The following is a 16,226-nucleotide window of genomic DNA, read 5'->3' as shown; positions in this document are numbered from 1 at the left end:
AGTATCCTGCTCACAAAGACACAATGTTATGTATTCTTATTAAGGGAGGAAGCTTTTACAGCTGTGGTTTACTGCCTCACCTGTCTGTGGCTGGGATCATGATGACCTCACCGTTTATCTACTTCATTCTCCTGCACCTTTTTCCTTCCCCTCCCTTTTCATGGGTTTGCAAGAGTCACGTACCCCCCATCTATCTCCTGTCTGACTCCCATAACAAATAGCTAACATTCCCCAGATCTGGAAGAATCTTCAAAAACTCTTCAAAATCAATTAACAGTGGACAAAAAGGTTTTTTAAAACAATGTGTGTCAGGATGTATTTTTATTGCACTTTATTAGTACTTCATGTTAAACAGATTTTTTTTTCTTTTTAAAATCAAAATGAGAATCTATACATCTAATTAAAGGGCTTATCATGATAGAAGTTGAAGAACTGACTCTGATCTCGAACATTTTCTTGAACAGACGTTTAAAGCATTACGTCATAAGTGCCTCTAGTTAGACCATTAGAAGTCATTCATCATCATCTCAAATGTCAGATTATTGTACAATCAAAGGATTTACCAATCAAAATATTCAATTTCATATTCCCTTCAGAATGACTCCCCCTGTGGTTATCCCTCCATAATTAATCATGCAACTTTGACTTTATATTGTAAGAGGAAATCCTAAGAGAAGCCTAAAAGGCAGTCCAGCATGAGCCCAAAGAAAAAAGATTTGCAGGGAGCCCCTGTGACTAAAGTCTTTGTTCACACGTTAGTCTCTTCATGAAAAGACAAGCTAAAGGATGAGCCACATCGAAAGGAATCCAAGATCATGTTGCTGCATAGATTTTCACTCAAAGGCTTTGTGAGGAATCTCTGTTCTCTGTACAGCAATGTAGAATTAGTACTTCATTACTAATTCATTTACTAATTTTCATTCAGGTCTATACAAGCATTAACATAGCCCTATTAGCCTGTCTTGTATAGTGTTGGTTTCTAGTATGTCATTATGTTTTGTTTTGTTGTTGTTTTTTTGCCATTTTTTGACATGTTGCTGTTAATTTCCCCTTTTATTTTTTTTATTAATTAATTAATTTATTTATTTATTTTATTTGCATGATAGACTTACACTAAAACTTGAAAAAAAATAATACATTGGGAAACAACCCCTTTAAGTTGCTACATTGCTTGGCAATCATAAACATATTTTATATTATATCATTGTAGCTTATATATTGGTCTCTTGTGGCTTACTGCCACAAGAACGTTTTATGAACGTTTAAGTCTGTTAAAGTAAACTTCATACAAATAACAAAATAAATACTTTAAGTGTCGGGACTATCAGGATTTTGAGATAAAACCGATCCTTACAGACAAGTGCTGTACAGTAGCTTATTCCAACACACTGCACCAAACACCTGGTTTAAATCAGAGGAGGGCCACAGCCAGAATGTGCAATGTTTTCCCCTGTTGCTGCTCTGTAAACATTTAGATAATAGTATGAGGCTACCATTGTCTAAACCACTTACAGCCTCCTGCATCTACTCACCTAGAAGTATTTATCTGTTTATTTTGTTGTAGGAAGCATCTGAGCATATGTCTTTAGATTAACCAAATTCTGTAACATAAATGGATCTGTGAATTGTATACATGCTGCATGAAATCTGACAAAAACACTGCATGAGAAAAAAAGGGAACAGCTGAGGAAAAATATATGACAACATTGTCGAGAAGCAAGGCCTTAGAGAGGGCTCGACTTTGTGTTTCTGATTCTTATCTGCCCACAACGTCTTATTTTGGGAGGAAGCTTTTACAGCTTGGGTTTACAGCCCTCTGTCCCTCCAAATGGGGCCGTGACTGAGTGTGATGACCTCACCCTGCTTCTACTAAACTCTCTCTTACTCCTCTCCTCCCTCAACCCCTCTCGCTTTCTCATAGTCTGTGCGGGAGTGAAGCTGGAGTCACGTTCTCCACAGTTCCTGCAGTCTGCATCTCAAAAGTCTCTCTGCAGTGTCTCAGACGACTTCAAAGTGGACCATTTTAGCTTTGTTGACTGACTTGGTTGACTTCAGACTTGGAGTTACCAGAAGAAGGATTCTTTTAAACAATGAGAATGATGTTTTATTGTTTTATGGTTATTTGTTCCTCAATCAGATGATTAACGCAAGAACAGCAATGAAGAGGATCCAACCTTTTACTATTGGGACCAAGTTATCTGTCCCCTCCGAAAACAAATGTCTGGATTATGTGGGCAACATCCTTCCTGTACCAGTTCTGGACTGCTGTGAACTAAGAAACAACTCTAGCAATGACAATTCTCCTTTCCATGAGGAGAGATTGTCCACATCTACACCTGTGGAAGGACTTTCAGATGATATTAAAAAGGAAGATGACAGGGACTCTGTGTCCCCATCAGCTTCTTCCAGATCCATCAGGAAGATTGCTATGTGTGCAAATGTTGAAAGCCAGACTGTCAGTGACTTTAATGTGACAAACCATGAGACAAACAAGCCAAGTACGTCTACTGAAAAGCTGTTTCTTGTTGAGGAAAGATTGAGTGACAAGTCCGGTGCACAGCTGGAGGTGAGCAAGACATGAGCATGTGTTGGACATTATTTTCCTTAGCTGGAAAATATTTGCACATAGAGACATACAGTACAATTCATTTGTAATATTATTTTAACTTTTATTATATAAATCTATTATAATTATAGGTTATATATAAAATATATGATATATAAGATATATGATTGAATTAGATAAAGTATCAAACCAAGTGGCATTTAATTTTTAAGAAAGATTATTGCCAAAAGGTTTATTGGGTTATAAGTAGTATCATATCATAAACAACAAAACAGCTTTTCCACACTTTTCAAATGTAAACATTTTTAGTTAGTTGGCATCATACATTTTTTTTTCACAGGCATCACAAACCAACAGCACACACACCAGCTCCATATTTGTTATTCTCTCGGTCTCTCGCTGTTTTTTATGAGCTGTTTGTTAAATTGTTAGTTACTGCCTGCCCATGCACACTCTCCACAAATGTCTGCAAAGAGTTTCCCACTGCAAAACTAGAAATGCAGCTTCTCATTGCACAAATGAGCACAACAAGAACACATTGTCTTATTGTGAGAGGAACTGCGTGGATTATTACAGTTTTGCACACTGTGCTCATTGAGATGAGATCATAGCCAGGCCCCTCATTACACAAGCCCACATCCGAGATGAACTGGTAATTTCCACAAAAAAATGGGACGTAGTTCCAAACTGGAACACACAGGGAAGGATCTAAGTCTAAACTGATGATCATGTTGAAACTATTGGTTGTGATGCACTTTGTGGCTAAAGAAGTACCAAATTATGTTACAGTTTTCCCCAACTTGTTCCCTTTTTTGTGTAAGTGGTAAAACAACACTATAAATGTTAAAGGGCAGAAGGTGTGGTTTGCGCACTCTTAAAGAATTTTGACACCATGTGCTGAAGATGCAGTCATCGCAGTGGTGCAGAAGACAAGTTAAGCAATGCAAGATCTGCAACATAAAACACCAGCACCGCTAGATGAGATCATTATTTGGAATTACCACACCTTGCTGCAGGCTCATGTATTGTTGGTGGGCCAACGGACTCAGATCCTGCTATTATTATGTTTTACGCTATAAAATACATCATAAAAATCCCCCGGGTGTCCCAAACACAGGTGCATAATCATGAGGTGTTCGCTGTGGAGATATCTGATACCTCTGAAGAGAATGTTTTGGCATATCATCTTGAAAGCAATCTTCTTGTATTAATTCGGTACTTAATCTGTACTTCATGTACCCAAACAAACAACATGATTTTATTGCCTAACAGCTGAGAAACTGCAAAAGAACCAGAACTTGGCGCACAAATCGAATTAGTTGCAGCAACATAGAATGATGTAAGACATTTTGGGAGATTTTCAAAATGAGAAATAGTCTGTCGGTCAAGAGTCTGTGAGGTCATTGGCCAAGAGCGCAGATGAAAACCATAACTGGTAGAACATTATTACTCTAAAAAGACACAATAGAATATTTTTAAATGAAAAATAAATTAATAGAAGCACTTAAAATTAGGAAACTAAAAAAAGGTCGGAATCCACATATACTGGGAATAAAAAAAAAGGTGTAGAATCTGTATTTTCAATCAAATTGCAAGTAACACATTGAATTAAATGTGAAATTTCAATTGAAATTTAAATGTACAAACTAAATACATTAATACTTCAACTGAAAACTGAAATAGTACTTTTTGTCATTCGTACACTAACAATCATTGTTTAATTTACAACTTTGGCACAAAAAACAGCTCATATTCTATTCGCTATATATCTTTACAGACTGATCCATGGACTAAAGGAAGGAAGATAAGGAACCTTCATTATGACTACAGCACGCCAACTTTCCCACATGATCAACCAGAGGACGCGTCTCAGAGCCAAAGGAGAGACCTCAAAGACTTTGAGAACTCTCTCATCCAACTGACGACAAGTCTGGTCTTGATGCAGGTTAAATGCATCATAAAGAGGTTTCTGTTTTGTTTATTAATGTGTCTTCTTGTACCATTACCTCATGTACTCTTAATTCATCTCCTATGCCAGGAGGAACCAGAAAGACCTCTTCAGAAGATGACAGATGCTGTAGATTTAGGATTGGAAATGTTTAGAAGAAGACAAAGCCCGGGGGACCACGTTGACAAATCGTAAGATTTCCTGGCACAATGGAGCACAGAGCATTATTACACTTTTGTTAGTGATATAAACTGTTTGGTTTCTCTGCAGGTGGCTAAAGTTGAGGTCACTCCTGAGGGACTATCATCAGGATCTCATGTTGACTCTAGACGTCTCATCATTTTACCAACAAGCTGACAGCATTATTGGCACCATCAACAGCAAGGTTGAGAAAACAAGGGTTGATTAGTTTTGGCATTTAGAGAAGACCTCAAACAGTCTTTATAAATCATAATTGCAATACAAGTCCTGATTCAGGATGAATTTCGTTGCAGAGGAACCATGTACTGGCGGGCGACATCCCAAAAAGTGACAAAGAGACCAGAGAAATTGCCTGTCAGATAAGTGTAAGTCAATCCATGATTTTATTAGAGGAAATACTGTCTCCTGAATTTGAGAACATGAAAACAGTGTCGCAGTGTCACAGTCACTTTGTTTTTTTATATATGATTTCTCACTCGACCAAATAGTAGCCCGTTGCATTGGTCAAATGAATGATGTCATTTCCTTCCATGACCCCACCCCTCCCTGGACAACTCTTTCCAGATGCTGAATGAGTCTGCGTCTCGGCTGTCAACTCTCCACCCAACCCTGGCCAGAAGAGTTACATGCAAACAGGCTGAGGTGAAGGAGAACTGGGCACTTCTCCAGGAGTTTCTCCGGTAAACGAAAGTCCACTTACTCCCATTGTCCTCCTGTGAAAAAAAAACAAAACAATAGTAAACAAAGTATTGGAGAGCAGTGATGTCATATTTAAGGCTTGGAATAGTACATGACATCATGCTAAAATGGAATCCATAATTGTCAACATGCAGGAGTGGAGCTGACATGTGGTTTAGTGATGTAATGTTATGGTCTTTTATTTTGATATTGACCAATTGCAGAGTCTTAGATCATAAATGGTAGATGTTGTTTTGATGCAATTGCTACGTATTTAGTTTCACGCATTGATTCCGAGTAAGCATTTGCCAGTTTATGTAATGTTTTGTGCCCTTTTGAAGTGTGATTCCGTATCCAGGAAGATAAATATCACTTATAGCTTAGAAAAATATTATTTAGATTTTTAGATCATTTTTCTGTTAAACCATGCACGTCTGGTTTAAAACATTGCCACTACCATTACAGAAAGCTGTAATTAGTGGCTTAGCTAACGTCACCCTTTTAAGTTACAAAATATTACACTGATTGTATCATAGCTTTTTATCACAGAACAGTCAACAGCTTTAGACACTCCAGAACTCCACAGATACTCTGTGTTTTGGAACATGACCTCTGCTAAACAGTATGACTTCTGAAAGTGTCAGAGAATGAATGACAGAGAGGGGAAGAAATAGAGAAAAGGTGGTTATTATCGATGAATGAAGGCTGTTTCGCCTCAGCTCTGGTACAGATGTGAGGAATAGCTCATATGTATGGTATGAAGATATGGTGATGGGAGACAGGTACTCTGTGAAAATACATCTGGAGGAATGTGCCCATGCAGTGGGGAAGGAACTGATAAAAAATAACTAAATGATTGTCATAAATCTCACTAAAGCAACTACTTCAGACTAATACAGAATGATTTAACAAAAATACAGAGTAAAATAAGCCCCACTTATAACCTACTTATACCTACCTACTTACAACATATTTTGAAATCAATTAGAGTTTTGTGTTAGAGTTTAACTCATGTCTATTAGGTCTGAGGCTATTGAAAATTCACTTTTTGCAGGTATACACATTCATTAATTAAAAAGAAAAAAAAAACGTTTTTTAAAAACAGTTTTAATAAATGTTATATTTTTTTCTGGGAAAACAGAACAAAAATATTGATTACTCTTGTGGTGATGGCTTGCACTACACAGATTTTTGTCGATCTGATATTCAATTTAATACCACATATCACATACTTATGTGTAAAATCTTCATAGAAGGTTTTCACAGAGAAATCATGATTCAAGTTTTTTTCAAGCATGTATTTATTTAGTTATTTGTTTGTTTTTTTTCATTTAGAACTAAAACCACACACAAAAATTATTACTAGAAACTGATATACTGATATTGCACTGTATATACCAATTGTTATTTGCTAACAAAAACATGTTTATCAAGAAATTTTCATGGGTTTTTAAAAATGTCTATGGCAAAATTATCACAATATACACATTCTTTTATATCTGTCTTTTCAAAAAAAGAAGCTGTTGCAGACATTACCCAATTTTTGAAGTAAAGGCAACAAGCAATGGTTACATTCCTTTTTGGCCCTCTCAGCGAATCCTCTATCACTAGCTCTGCGAACACACCTTTCCTGAAACTATGAGAAAACCAGACAAGTGGGAAAAACCTGCCAAAAATAATATCTTCCCAACGCCAAAACAATTGCTGCAAAACTTTGTCCAGGATTACATAACCTGCAGAGATGATGCAAGTGTTCTGCAGATATTTTTATATGTTCAATCTGCAAGTTGTTAGCATTAAAGATTTACAGTCTGACTTGCATAGTCAAAATTGATGATGAAACATCATGATATGTTTGAAATGTTTTGAAGAGTAATGCTGCCCCAGTGGTGCCATTAGAGGTAACATTTTGTTCCACATCTACAGGAACCAGAAGACAGATGTTTCTTCAAAACGACCGTCAGCGTTACCCACTGATCCTCTAACCACATGCCCTGACTCACAGAGCTTTGCTAGAAACGAGGGTCACAGCGTAATGGGAAAAGACGTCAAAGAAGAGCAAAACCGTCTCAGAGGATTTGAGGTTAGCTGCAGTGCCTCCAAAAACATCTGCAAGCATGTGATTATAAATGACCAGTCATGACCACATAGAAAAATCGACTGGTCTGAAATTTCTGTTTGGTGAAACAGTTTTTTACATAGAGGCTTTAAACGCATCACACTTGACAGATGACCTTCTTTAGACAGTGATATTACTTGACAATGATAGTCCACAAAGTCTCTTTCCTATGAGTTCTCATTTTGTGATTTCTGTTTAGGCATGTTTCCATCTGAGAGTGACAAAAATTGATATCAATATAGATATAGATACAAATACAAATCAAAAGATGCCGTCCCATGTGTCTGAGATATTCTAGTGTTAATAATCTATGATTAAACTTAATCTATGCCTGAACATGTGTTTCTGTAGTGCTCTCAAGGCCTGTGGACCCATAGGATGTGGAGTCCGGTTGAGGAATGTTCTATAGGGAGTCAAGTCTCACTGTTGGAAAGCAGCTGTTCCAAGCTGGACAATATCTCAGAAAAACAGGACAGGAAGAGGTGCAATTAGTGTTTTATTTCACAACGAATCTGTGTTTGACTAAAGAAGTAAATGATTCATAAATGTGAATTTGTCATTTCGTACAATGGAATTTAAGATGCAGTTGTTGAGTAAAGTTTGATTAACGCTTAATATTTTCCCAGCTGTATCAACCAGATGGCTCAAACAACCCCTGTTTCCTCTCAAGAATGTCTCATACCCAATAATCTGTTGAAAGAGTCGACGACATCCACTGGAATGGTAATGCAATTTCAAAATATATTTTTCATAACTCATATATAAATGATCTCACTTATCTCTTTTCATCTCCTTTTTAAAGAATGAAGAGCATGACTGCTCAAAGCAAAGACAAGACCACAAAATAGAGGAGCTCCTAAGCCAGGTGGAGGACCTTTGGGATGCTCTGCAAAAGAAATATGGAGAGAACAATAAGACTGAACCAGCAGAAAAAGAACAATCTGGAGATAAAGCTGCACAGATTGTGTCAGATCTCACAGTTTCAAACAATCTCCCGGAAAAAGCAGAGGAAGGCAGTTCAGGAATGCTTGAAAAGTTCCTTGAACTTCTGGATCCCAGTGGTTATCATAAAATAAGTCAGGTAAACCAACCATCATAACCTTCATCAAACTGTAGTTTTAAGTGACTGTAATGATACCAAAACATGAACATGAATATAAGAAAAGTAGCATACTCAATTTCAAACTCATTACTTGGCATGTTTGTGTATGATTTAAGAAAATAATGAATGCAGGACCACTCACACCATTGTAAATCTACTTTAGGATGTTCCTGGATCTCTGCATAGGCAAGAAATGGCTGAGGCTGCAGAAATGTCACTAAATCTACTGAACCAACAAACTGAACAAGAAAGATCCCAGAAGCAGGACCAGATCACTAATGAGCTACAAAGCTCGGTAAAATATGAGCTTGGTTCACAAAGTGATGTCCAACATCAACCTGATATTAGAGATTTACATATAAATAAATTAAAAACACCATATTCCACTCATTTGTATCACACAAATGACTTTAAACTCCTCTTAGAATTTTTCTAGGGAGTTTTTTTGGGGAAATTTTGAGGCTAAATCAATGTCATAGAATTAGATGATAAAATATCAAGCCAAGAGACACCTAATTTAAAGATTTATCTTTCCTCAGCTATCTACTCTAACACTGCGGATAAACCAGCACTTCTGCCGCTGTGCTGAGCTCAGTATGGACCTCATGGACATAGAAACAGATATGGCTGTGCTTTGCGACTCTGACCTCAGTGGTCTGGAGGGGCTACAGGAGCAGCAGGATGACCTAGAGGTCAGATAATGAAAAAAAAAATACCTTTACTTATTGAATATAAATAGATGTTAATCACTATGTGAATGACCTTAGAGCAGTAATTAAGCATTTAAAGATGGGCCCAGCTTCTTAGGTATTAAAGTGCCCCTATTATGGATTTTTGAAAATTACCTTTTATGCAGTGTGTAACACAGCTCTAAGTGAATGAAAACATCCTGCAACGTTTTAAATCTGAAAGTGCACCGTGTATAAAGTTATTGTATACAGCCGTGTATAAAGGCAAGATGAAATGAAAATGAGACCAATCGACCAATCACCGCAGATTAGAGTCACGCAAAGGAGGGGTTTGGAAAAATGAATGGTTGAGCGAATCGTTTGGGAGTTGTTGAGCAAGTAAGGTAAAAAATAAATGCATATTATAAGACAATGAAAGTGTTTTTTGACCTTCCATGCATGTCAACCTGTTATTGGGGACTCCCAAAACCAAAATATGAACCTTTGATTACCCATAATAGGGGCACTTTAAAAAGTTGCTAAGATTGAACACATATAAAATTATTTATAGGTTCCTTTATAAGGGATTTGCTGGATATACGTTTTCCCACTGCACCCTGAAATGGTTTTAATGAGCTTCAGTTTGACATTTGAGGTCATGCTAATGAGTAAATTTTTTTGTCCCACGAAGGCTCATTATAATATCATTGTGGGAGAGGTGAGAGAAATGGAGAGACTAGACAGTCAGCTAAAGGTTCCTTCCCCAGAGCAGAGAGACCTTCTCAGGGAAGAGGTTCAGGCAATCCTGCAGGCTTGGGAGGAAGTAGGCCGCAACATGGCTGAAAACAGAGGCCGTCTGGAGAAGTTCCACCAGATTCAGGACTACTTTGAAAACTATCTTGCCATGATGTAAGAAGAGAAAGTCTGACTAATTTGGATAATTATACATAATAAATATTTCATATTTAATGTCAACAACTTTAGCAAGACATACTTTCCCATGTTTTGTTATATTATAGTCTATTAGTTTGGGATTTATGTGATATTTTGATACGGTCTTTTCTTCCTGTGTCCTGTAGTACGTGGACAGAGAATACCAGATCCTGTATCCTTGCTGGCAGCTCTGCTTGGAGAGAGAGTGAAGTTGCAGAGATTGATCACAGCATTGAAACAAAGCTGGATGAGTTTAGCAAACTGGCTGCAGCTGGTCAAATGCTTATGCAAGATGAGAGTCAGTTTAAAGACATTGTGAGTGTGTGATTGATTTACTTACAGTTGCCACATGGTCATCTAAAAGCGATCTCAGCTATCTAAATATGCGGCGTCCATCTGCAAAATGTTCGTTATGATGTTTTCTTGATTATAATCTTCCTGTCTGCAGATCAAGGAGAGAACAGATGAGTTGCAAAGCATGCTGGGATGGATCCAGGTGAACTGGCACGTTCAAAGAGAGCAGCTTAAAAGAAACCAGAATGGGAGACCAGAGTCAACAAATGATCCTGTTCTACAGCAGGTTATTAGAATTTTTTTAGTCATCTTTTAAAAATAAATATAAAAGGGATAATGTAGAGTCATGTGATCATAATGGCAAATTGAACCCCATCAGGATCATGCATTAACCTGAAGGGGTTTATTTTGCAATAATGGCAATCTGACTGCACATGATCCTCCTTAATATACAAATGTTAACTAAACAAACTAAAATAGGCCTTATTATTTTTAGAGGAAAGAGTGATGCAAGAGACATGAAACACAACTATGTTAAAATCTTTGAATTTGTCATTTGAAACTGTAATTGTAAACAATGCAGTGTGCATTAGTTCCTCGTTCATTGATTATATTTTGTATTTTAAATAAATTCTAATGCAAATAAATTGTGCTATTATCTTTGTACTTAATTTTTAAGTTATGTTTTTCCTTGTTTAGGCAATACCTTTCAAAAAACCTTCTGATGGTCTTTGCATTATAAATGGAGAGGTCAAAGGAAGTACTGCTGAAACACAGCCCTCTCAAAACAACTTTGAGCAACAGAATGGGAGGCATGATGTGTCCAGTGCTGTTAGTCAGGAGTCCTGCCTTTCAAAGACATCCCTAGGCTCTAGCATCTGTCTCATTTTAAGCTTTGATGACCAGTCTTCAGGCATCAACCAAGTGACAAAGCAATGGCCCCCCAACAATAATGAAATACTTGAAGAGTCAGCGAGCAGTATTCAGGCAAACAGCTGTCAATCACAGGACAAAAACTCAATGCAAATGCAACAGCCACAAGAAATGCTCCAGGAGAGATGGCCGAATGAAACAGTCAAGAGTAAAGACACCAAACCCAAGTCATCTTGTGTGAATCTTGCACAGTTGCAAATCAAAAACCAAGGAGAACCAGACCAGTCACCAAGCAAAGAAGAAATATCCAGCCAGTTGTCCACATATAACATTGAATCATCATTTTGCAATCACCTACCAGAGAATCTGCAGTTCAACAACAACCAAACATATCTGCAACTATCACCAGACGTTGATCAGATGCAAAATTCAGAGAATCAAGCGCAAAAAACTCAGTCAAAAAGCTACAGCCCGAACTCGATGCAAAAATCTGCACACAACAATCAAGAAACAAACCAAAACCAAAGTGACGACCACCTGTGGGCTGAAGTGGCAGCTGAAGTCACTCATAGAGTAAGTATGACTTCAAATAGTGTGTTAACTTCAGACACATTCCAAAATGAACTCAAAGCTCACACACAAACCAGACATGCATGTGCTTATTATTCTCTGGGCTCTGTATATCCTGTCCCATGTGGTAAAACAATGACCTCATGATTAAGTTTCCATGGCATGGCTTTGAAATGCCTCCTGGTGGTGTGTATTGTAATAATTCGCTGTGAAGCCTGCACATGCCATATAGGATTTATTAACTTGGCATGCAATCGTATTAGTCATGCTTAGGCTATTGCCATCACAGCTGTGTATGTATGCATTCAAGAGCCATACGATTTTTAAAGCTTACAGAATGTGTGTGGGCCATTATCAACTGGCTGTGAGTTTGGTTTTATGATATTGTAAATTGTGTCTCAGCTTACTGTATCTAAAGGTTTGCATTCAATTCTCTTTTGCAGGTGTTCACGTATCTGCACGTCTCGGATAGTTACAGATCAACAGGGCGAGTCTTGGAGGTCATATCCCCAACACATGCAGCAGAAAATGTCACACCTGAGAGGAGAACGGTTTATAATCACAACAGGTTCAAGCCAAGCTCTTTGTTCAAGCTGAAAGAGCCAATCACAAATAAGGAGGAAAACCAGCGAAGGAACTCTCTGCTTGGCTCTGTAGGATCGGAAAGGTCTGGCAAACCTTCAAGCATTTTCAGGCGAAGGTGTAACACTTGGCCAGAAGGAGAAAGAAGAGTGAAAGAAAGTCAATCAAACTCCAAACTTCAGGTTTTTATTAAAAACACCCTGTTGCCGGTGAATTCTGTCATCGATAACAAGTCCAACTCTTTTCCAGAAGACAGTTTGCCTAATGCTGTCAAGACTTCAAGTGGACCGGCTAAAAACATCTGCTCTTATTTGTCTCTAGGATCCACTCTTAGCTTCAGTCTTCCCAAGTGCTTTCACAACAGTGTCTTGGACATGGAAAATAAAGAGGAGATTCAACCTGTCCAGATTTATGCTGACTCAGACAACCAAAAAATACCCTCAGCTCGAACGCCACAGTCGGAAATGAAGGTAGAACCAATGATACATACTAAACAAACTGAAATAAACCTTCATACAGTAGATATGGAAGATTGGGACAATACAGAAGAACCAACCACTGAGGTCGAAACCCAACAGTTAAACCAAGTTTATGAAAGCACAGAACCTGTCTTGAGGGTTTTCACGTCGGTTGAATATGAAGAACCTGATAATGTTTCCTCCAGCCGTCACAAAGCCTCTTCTCCAGTGGTCAATGGCTCTGCCTCGGTCACTCACTGCAGGCCTCTGTGTCCTTCTTCATCAGGTGGTCACGATTGCTTAAGTGTTTACACTAAAATAAAAGACCTGAACGGCCACTTATATTACACATCCAAATACATGAAGATAAACCCCTCAAAAAAATTGTTCCCTAATGGCCCAGGCTCTCGTAAGAGCGGCCGCGTCATAAACTGTGGTGTGAGAGACTGTGCAGTGTGTTTCAGTGATACAGTGAAAGAGACAAGTGTAGACTGGGCAGAGAAACCTGACATTAGCATGGAGGAGCTTCTTAAGCCAGGCCACTGGTTATTCCAGCAGGAGGAAGAGGAACTGGAAGATATTTGGAGAGGAAGAGTGGGTAATCTAACTTCAAACTGTACTGTGGAAACAAATGCGGATGAAGAAACAGGTAGGAAAAGACTATCACAATAATGACTGAATTAAGAAATGAATACTTTTATTTATCAGGGACATTTTAAATTGACCAAAAGTGACAGTAAAGATGTTATAAAATATTTCTATTTTAAATAAATGCTTTATAATAAACACTAAACATAAATATTAAGCAGCACAACTATATTACTGTATTATTGTGGTTATTTTTTAATTCAGACTGCAATTTTCTCCAATATAATAATAAATACATATGATCATTATATGCATTACAATTCAAATATTTTAGGTCAGTAAGTGTTTTTATTTATTTTTATTTTTTAAAGATATGAATACCTTTATTTAGCAAGGACACATTAAACTGACCAAAAGTGACAGTAAATAATGTTGACATTTATAATGTTACAAAATATTTATATTTCATTTAAATGCTATTCTTTTCTATTCATCACAGTATCCTAAAAAATGCATCATTGTTTCTACAAATATATTAGGCAGAGCAACTGTTTTCAACACTGATAATAATAATAATAAATGTTTCTTAAACACAAAATCGGCATGTTAAAATGATTTCTTATTATTATACATCTTATAAATATTATTATAATAATATTTCATAAAAATACTGTTTTTACTATATTTTGGATCAAATAAATGCAGCCTAGGTGAGCATAACAACACACGCATATAACACATATATATTGTCTAATTAATTGGCCATCACTGAAAATGATTTGATAAAATATAAAACAATAGAGTAGTGCTGTTCTTAGGAGACACTGGTATGCCATCATATGATTAACTACTGTAATATTCATATTAGTGGCCAGACTATGTGACCTGCCAAAGTGTGATGTCATTAGCAAATAGCTCCATCTGTTGGGCATGTGCAAATGAGGGGAAAATATTGTTTTTATTTCAAAAGATTTTGAGCTACAGATATGAATGATAACATTTCTAATAAAATATGTGAGATTTGCAACACAGAATTACAGGCTATGCATAAGTATGGATAAAGATCTACTGTAAGTTACTGTAAGACACCTGCATTTCTGGATGAAGAGAAATAAAAGACAGTGTCTGTAATTGCATTAGATATTTTTTATGCTCCAGTTATTAATCATGAAATGATATGGCCTTTATTACACCGACAAATACTCCAGGCTGTAATAATGACAATATCTCATGGGGATAACATTGAAATTGATTGCCATGTTTGACAGCTGTGTTGGACCCAAAACACAGCTTTCAAAATTAGGCCAGTATTTCCCTTTAGACTTAAAATGTGCTTAAAATTGAGTATGTGAATGAGTATATGATATGACACATGCAGATTTATAATGAAAAACAAATGAACAATTACGTCCCCTTTTTAATGGCAGGTTAATTGCTTTTTTTAATTGCAGGGCTATCAATCAAAACCAACAGGGGACAGGTAGCCCACCCACTCCATGGATGAGATGGCTGTTTTGGACATGTAACCTGTCACATCATTGACAAGATGGATTATTTCATGTATCCATTTATCTGCTGTACATTTAGTATGCTGCATGTGCATTATTGTATTTCAGTTGTATTCTTCTCTATATCAACATGGTAAATTTAACTCTAAAGGTTGATCTAAGATCATGTCATATACAATGCAGATACACAATAGAGGTTTGAAATGTCATTGCCAAACTCCAGATGGCGCCCTTGTCACTCTTATGCGTACTGTGCAGCATTAGGTAAGCACAGAGGAATGGTCAACCCAAGTACAATAAAAAGGCACCTCTGTGCACACCCATTTAGAGCTAACAACAGAATCAGCATGCCCAGAGACCTCATCCTGCTGATTCACTGAGGAAATAATAACAACACTGCTATGAGAAAGGCCTTGCGTATTAATTACACTATCCTTTATAACCAAATTCTAATGCAGTAAGCTGTACATCTTAGAAAACAGTTTGTAAATCACTATTGTGGAGCATATATGCAGTTGAAGGGATTGTTACTGTGTTTGTGTCGTCATGCTGTTTTGTCATTCTCACACTTATGTCACACTTTTTTGCACAAAATAAAACTGAAACCACATCAGTGTTAGTGTGATTTACATGCGGATTGCTTCAAGGTAAAGATAACATACATCGTAATAAATTTAGGTTAATGTAAAGGCACTTTACAGTGTTGGAAACACAACTCTTGATAGGCTATAAGATGACACACATGTCACAGGGTAGCTCCCATCAGAGCTAAAAATAACTTGACATTTTACTAGAGCGTGTAAGATTGTTCATGCCAATAATATGAGGCATAAATTTGATCATAAGTCAACTTCTGACAAGTTAGCTTTCTCTTGCACGCGCATTACGAAAGCAATGTTATTACAAATGTTTTAGAATGCTAAAATCACATTTTGAAAAGTTATGTTTGGGAGTTGATATTTTATGTGACGATCGAAAAAAATTCTTCATCAAAGATAAATATTTTGAGTAAATAAATATATGTTGTGAAATTGAGTGATTATACAATCTGTTCATGGAATAATAGTAAAATGACTTTACATGACAGTACATGACTTTTATTTATTTTACTACCTTTTTACTTTGACTTAAATGTTAA

General features: G+C 36.9%; 1 protein-coding gene across 1 annotated transcript; it reads left to right on the top strand.

Annotated features, from left to right (window-relative positions):
- Positions 1-1,939: 1,939 nt before the first annotated feature.
- LOC107691279 (golgin subfamily A member 4-like) lies at positions 1,940-15,929 on the top strand. Its single transcript, XM_016489797.1, has 18 exons — positions 1,940-2,566; positions 4,344-4,511; positions 4,605-4,705; positions 4,785-4,899; positions 5,009-5,080; positions 5,280-5,395; positions 7,320-7,476; positions 7,864-7,994; positions 8,139-8,235; positions 8,315-8,593; positions 8,778-8,909; positions 9,154-9,306; positions 9,974-10,191; positions 10,362-10,530; positions 10,664-10,795; positions 11,209-11,955; positions 12,396-13,641; positions 15,032-15,929. The coding sequence occupies exons 1-18, from the start codon at positions 2,138-2,140 to the stop codon at positions 15,082-15,084; spliced, it is 4,515 nt and encodes a 1,504-aa protein (XP_016345283.1). The 5' UTR covers positions 1,940-2,137; the 3' UTR covers positions 15,085-15,929.
- The last annotated feature ends 297 nt before the right edge of the window (positions 15,930-16,226 follow it).

Source organism: Sinocyclocheilus anshuiensis, unplaced genomic scaffold (genome assembly GCF_001515605.1).
Source record: "Sinocyclocheilus anshuiensis isolate Anshui unplaced genomic scaffold, SAMN03320099.WGS_v1.1 scaffold1154, whole genome shotgun sequence".
NCBI lineage: Eukaryota > Metazoa > Chordata > Actinopteri > Cypriniformes > Cyprinidae > Sinocyclocheilus > Sinocyclocheilus anshuiensis.
The sequence above is the reverse complement of the archived record's forward strand: the minus strand, read 5'-3'. Positions and strand labels throughout refer to the sequence as shown.

Coding starts and splice junctions, on each gene's coding strand:
- LOC107691279 (XM_016489797.1), top strand. CDS start 2,138: ATGATTAACGCAAGAACAGCAATGAAGAGGATCCAACCTTTTACTATT. Junction 9,307..9,973: donor AGCAGCAGGATGACCTAGAG/GTCAGATAATGA, acceptor TGTCCCACGAAG/GCTCATTATAATATCATTGT. Junction 13,642..15,031: donor AAATGCGGATGAAGAAACAG/GTAGGAAAAGAC, acceptor TTTTAATTGCAG/GGCTATCAATCAAAACCAAC.